At 33.8% G+C, this 6,248-nt stretch overlaps 1 protein-coding gene across 1 annotated transcript; it reads left to right on the top strand.

Moving 5' to 3' along the window:
- Positions 1-2,536: 2,536 nt before the first annotated feature.
- On the top strand, positions 2,537-3,382 carry LOC109153781 (uncharacterized mitochondrial protein AtMg00810-like). Its single transcript, XM_019301645.1, has one exon. The coding sequence runs from the start codon at positions 2,537-2,539 to the stop codon at positions 3,380-3,382; it is 846 nt and encodes a 281-aa protein (XP_019157190.1).
- Positions 3,383-6,248: the final 2,866 nt, after the last annotated feature.

Genomic DNA, 6,248 nt, shown 5'->3' with positions numbered 1-6,248 from the left:
GGTTTCTTAGAGTCACAATGACTCGCTTTGCTCTTCTTTTCTAGAGTATCAATGACCAGCTTCCTTTAGAGTCGCAATGACTCGATTTCTTTAGAGTCGCAATGACTCACTTTCTTATACTCGTGGGCGAGGTAGGAACTTCACCGTAACGTGAATAGACCTATCCGGGTTCAGCATCTAGCCGGGCTAATACTATCTCGCCCACAGAATCACACTCTTGGTTCTTTTTCTCAAACTCTGTGGAATCAGGTATCGAACTATCAGTGTGCACACCCCCTGACCAGGATTCCAAGCCTGGACGGGCAGTTTCCAACCTAGTAACACGGGAATATCGACCTCATTACTTCATATCGGATCGCAATTTCCGTTTCTTTCTTTACTTTCTCTTTTCACTATTTTGTCGGTTCTATCCGATCTTATCTCTTTCCTTCCGAAAGGACATAGTCCTAACGGGCCTCCAAAACTTCGGATTACTCACACTAAATACATATAGATATAATTCATGCATTTCAACTCATGCAAAACTTTACTCAAGCAAACCTATGCACATAACTTCTCAACAACTTCTCTTTCCTCACAAATTGGAATTCATTTATCCTGCAACTTCTCAATGCAACTATATAATGATTTTCCAAAATTGATATAAGTTTTTGAAAATAGTACTTAGGCTCACATTGGCCACTTATGCAATTTAAAACATGGTAAGCTCAAATATGCACTTTACTGTAAAATATGCTTCAAAACTTCTTTCACCGTGAACTCTCAACAAATTGCATAAACATGCTTATAAATCATAACTTAGCAAATCTTCTTTGGCAAACACTTAACAAGTATTCAACATGCACTTGAACTCAAAATACTCAACATAATCTCATTTACTGTAATCTAGCATTCAAGAAGAACATGCTCTGAACACTTCAACATTTAATATTCTTGGCAAAAATCTCAACAAGTCATAATAGACATCTAGGCATTTTTTTCTAACATAACTCATCAAATATTGATCATCTTTCTTAATCTAACAATCATATAATTATCATGCTTTTCAAACAATTAGCCAAGACCAAACACTTAACATTTCCATTCACTGTAAATACCCCCAGGCTACTTCTGTAGCATTTTTCTTCACAAATTCTATCACAAATTACTCAATTCTACTCAGAATTCAATGAAATCAAATTCTACTAGTGCGTCGTGACGATCCCGAGTGTCCGAGCCTCAAGGGCCCACGAGTCCCGATCTGAAACGACATGTAGCTGAGCCACAAGGGCCCGGCCACTGCACAACTTTTGCCCAACGAGGCTTGTGGCGGGGCTTGAGGAACCCCGCCGCCTGGAACTGCCAAGCGCCGGCCTAGGGCCACAGCTCTAGCCTGGAGCCATTTCCGTAGGGCCGCTCCTACACGGGGCTTGCAAACGGCTCTTTCCTAGGGCCGTTGGTTAGTCCCGTGTCTCATCTTGTGCACACTGTTTTGTGCACTAGTGAGAATCTTCTTCACCTGTAACTCAAAAACAGGCAACCAAACACTCCCAAATCATCAACAACACATCATATATCAATAATAGATCACTTAATAGCTCAAACACAACAACATTCTAGCATTTTACTCATTTCAAAACAAAAAATAGACTACACTGAGTCTAAAAAGCTTTTGGGAGTCCATTGGGTTATACCTTTGTAGATTCCTCCTTTGAGCTGGGATTCCACCTTCTTCCCAAGCAAGCTACACCCTCCTTCTCCTCCTAAAAATCTCAAACAAACCACACAACCATCTTAATACTAAGCTCTCAGAGAGATAAGATAGAAGGAAATGCAGAAAAGGAATGGAAGGCTAGGCTTAGATGAAAACTTACTATGATTTTTCTTGGATGTCTTATAGAGCCTTTGGGGAGGAAGACAAGGTAGGGAATCAAGAGACAAAGTCTGATAGTGTTCTTATTTATAGAGGCACAAAACCCTAGGAGAATCCACAATGATTGGTGGAGGGTAAAATGGTAAAAACTTTGGCTAAAAGATGTATCAGGCAAAGTTTTGGAGTAGTGTGGTTCACCATGCTTCATGAAACATGGTCTAAAATCAAGATTTAAAATAGTTTTGGGGTTAAAAGTGAATTTCCCAAAAATGACTTCTAGATAAACACTTGATTTAGGCTTCTCAGATTTCTCCCGGTTTCACACAGAATGATTTTTCAGTTCAAAACTTGTACGCAATGTACCCATAATTTAGGATTTTTGATTCAAATCATGTTTCGGTGTTGAATTTATTTAAAAGTGGCTCAAAATAATTTATTCAAACACCGATTTCATCGCCAAAAATTTTTACAGAGTGAAAAATGGCTATTTTGGAATTCCTTAAAACCGAATTTATAAAATTAAATTTTGGGTTGTCACAAGCGCCTCGTGTCTGGTTTACACGGTTGCATGATTTTCTTGTTTCTGTAGGCTTCTCTCCTTCTAAGACTGATGTCTCTCTATTTATTTATTCGCATGGCAATATTCGACTATATTTTTGGGTTTATGTGGATGACGTTTTGGTCATGGGTTCCGATTTGGATCATGTAACTGCTCTTATTAATAAGTTAGCTCTTGAGTTTAAAGTTCGTGATATGGGGCTGCCTTCCTTTTTTATGGGTATTCCGTTGTCTGGAGGCATGCTTTTGTCTCAACAACGGTACATGAAGGATATTCTCAAACGACCAGGTATGGTGGATTGCAAACCCGTGGCCACACCGGTTTCGAATGCCAAAGCCGTGGATGACGCCGCAGTTCCATATGCTGATCCCACTCAGTATCGCAGTCTTGCTAGTGCTCTACAGTATCTTACGGTAACCCGTCCTAATCTCTCTTACGCGGTTAATCGTTTGTGTCAGCACATGCATTCTCCCACTACTGTGGACTGGGCGGCACTGAAGAGGGTGTTGCGGTATGTTAATGGGACACTTAATCTTGGTCTTCATATATCCTCTTCTGCCTGTCTTGACATTCATGCGTATTCTGACTCGAATTGGGCTGGCAATCCTGATGACCAGAAGTCGACTAGTGGTTTTGCTGTGTTTTTGGGAAGCAATCTTATATCTTGGGTGTGTCTGAAACAGCATACCGTGGCTCGTTCCTCGATTGAAGCTGAGTACAAGGGGCTAGCTGATGTCTCTGCTAAGGTCACTTGGCTTGTTTCTCTGATGAAGGAAATTGATTTTCCACCAACTTCTGCGCCTAAGCTCTGGTGTGACAACCAGGGATCCACTTACTTATGTGCTAATCCGATATTTCATGCCCGCACGAAGCACATTGAGACCGACTATCACTTTGTTCGCGATAAAGTGGTTAAGAAGAAATTACAGGCTCACTTTATTTCAACTAAAGATCATATCGTGGATTACTAAATCTCTTTCGCCTTTACGTTTTAATTTACTCCGTCGCAAGCTCAATGTTTTGCCTACACAACCTTGTGCTTAAGGGGTAGTATTAGGAATATATTATTAGTATTAGACTATAACACTATTTCGTGCCTATATATTGTATTCTCAGACTTTGGTATTCAATACAATACAATCTATATTCTCTTCATATTACTCTAAATTGGTTCATCCTATTATATATTTTTAAAAATTATGAAATAATTAAATATAAAAAAGTTATAGTTTCATATATAATAATAACAACACGTTTGTGAGTGAATATTTAATAAGAAAATTAATTAAGCATGATTAATGTTTTTGGTTGATTAAGTTATAAGTGGACAAGAAAGACTTTGTAACTCATATCCGTTCTCCCACATTAGCTAGTAAATATCGACCAATATATTTAAGATGCATTTAAACTTTATTAACTATTAATAACCTTTCTCATCAATAATTTTATTAAATTCTGTTGGCTGGCGGCTTGAATAACCGTATCCAATATCCTTTCATTGAAAGGTGGTCATTAACCAGTACATAAGTATATAAAAAAAATTATGCATTTCTTAGTAATTATAGTTTTTGCGTAATAAGGACCGACCCTTGACATGAGCCACCAGAACGACAACATAGGGCCTCGTACTTTTGGGGGTGCAATTTTTTTTAATTTTTAATTTTTAGTTTTTTATGTGTGTGTATGTATATGTATAATATCTATTGATTTTTATACTTGGTAATTATATTTCAAGAGTTTATGCATGTGTAATCGAAAATGAAATTTTGGAAGAAATTGATATCTTTAAATTTTAATTTCTGAATGAATTTATAGATATCTAAATATGCATGAAGAATGTCTATTTTATGTTAAATTTTCACTTGTACTTTTCTTGTAGAATATTTTATGCTTTACAAGTTTTGTAAATAAATATTACAATTTTTATTTATATTTACACATATAATAGAAATAAGAAAAATGGGATCCAAATTCAACTAATTTACCAATCTCTTTTTAATTTTAACCTAAAATTGATATTTGACCTCTCTGTTTCCATTATGGCATGTTTGATTCATGGAATAGGTCAGGAATGGAATAACATTCCTTAGAATAGACATATTCCATTGTTTGGTTGGATCGTTTTGTCATGAGAATAACATCCCTAGGAATGAGCTATTACCTTTGCAAGGGGAATAGCCATTCCTAGGGGGCCTTGGTATTAGCTATTCTCATGCCCTTGGGAATAACTTTTATATCACAAATACCAAAAATACCATTTGCACATTATTTAATATTTATATTTATTTAATAAATATAATATTATATATATATATATATATATATATATATATATATATATATATATATAATTAACTGTATAAGACTCCTTAATTATGGAGGCTTGGCTCCTAAATTAAGTAGCCTGCCCTTTCGCATGCCTAGCGGATGGGCATTGCAAGCTTGCCTAGCAGATGAGCATTACAATTGAAATATGGAGCCTTGAGCTCCATTTATAAGAGCCCCAAGGCTCCATTCCTCACTTCTCCAACCGACGTGGGATAAGTGGAGAAATAAATATAAATATAAATATAAATATAAATATGTATTTTTATTATTATAATAATAATAATAATAATAATAATAATAATAATAATAATAATAATAATAATAATAATTATTATTATTATTATTATTATTATTATTATTATTATTATTGTTATTCTCTCTCTCATACACATGCATATACATGTATATAAATATAAATATAAATAAATAAATAAATATATATATATATATATATATATATATATATATATATATATATATATATATATATAAACATTCAGTATATCATAATCATATTATTATTATTATTTTGTATAAGGGTATTTATGTCTTTAAAACCTATTTTATTTTTATTTCTTTAACCGACCAAACACTATAATACAATGACTAAAATATATTTCTTCAGCGAACCAAACAATAGAATACAATTCATGTTCTATTCCTTGCCTATTCCATTCCCTGACCCCTATGGAATAGTATTCCTATTCCCTCCAAATTCATTCCCTAAACCAAACGTTTTGTTAGTGTGTCTTCTTTTTCTATTCTCAACACAAAATGTCAATTAGTAGTCCAACCTCAATCAAATATGTATTCTCAAAAATCTTTTATCTATTTTATTGCTATTGTTATGCAATTCTAGAGTTGATTTACATTGTGTTACATAAAATTTCAAAAGCAAGATTTGAATTTGGTTATTTAGAATTTATAATAATAATAATAATAATAACAATAATAATAATAATAATAATAATAATAATAATATTATTATTATTATTATTATTATTGTTGTTGTTGTTGTTGTTATTATTAAGTATAGACATTTTGGATTTTATACTACTTATTCCCTTTCAATTCTCATGTATACCAAACATTGGAAATGAAATTCTCAGTAATTCTATTCCTGCAAACTAAACACTGAAATTTAAATTACCACTTTAATCCCATATTATTCATCTTCTATAGAATTACAATTCTTTTCCTACATAATTCTCTCTCTCTCCATGCCGTGTAAGAGTTTGATCATGACCTGTAAAGATCAAACTAGTTTTTTTTGTATGATCTTCGCGTTTAGCATCCCCTCGATTTATTCATCGTGACATCGTCAATAAAAATGACATTGCTTAACAAAAAAAAAAAAAAAAAAAAAAAAAAAAAGTTTCTTTCTCTGCACATTCAATTCTCATTCCTAGCTAGGAAAGAAAAACTACCGGGCTAGTTACTTAGAGTACAGTTCAACTTTTTTGCTATTGGTTTGTGTACTTATTTTTTCTCCAGTCTAATATTGTCATG

This window comes from Ipomoea nil, unplaced genomic scaffold (assembly GCF_001879475.1).
Source record: "Ipomoea nil cultivar Tokyo-kokei standard unplaced genomic scaffold, Asagao_1.1 scaffold2537, whole genome shotgun sequence".
NCBI classification, from domain to species: Eukaryota; Viridiplantae; Streptophyta; class Magnoliopsida; order Solanales; family Convolvulaceae; genus Ipomoea; species Ipomoea nil.
The sequence above is the reverse complement of the archived record's forward strand: the minus strand, read 5'-3'. Positions and strand labels throughout refer to the sequence as shown.

Bases quoted from the DNA above. Each gene is read 5' to 3' on its own strand.
- LOC109153781 (XM_019301645.1), top strand. From the start codon at position 2,537: ATGGGTTCCGATTTGGATCATGTAACTGCTCTTATTAATAAGTTAGCT.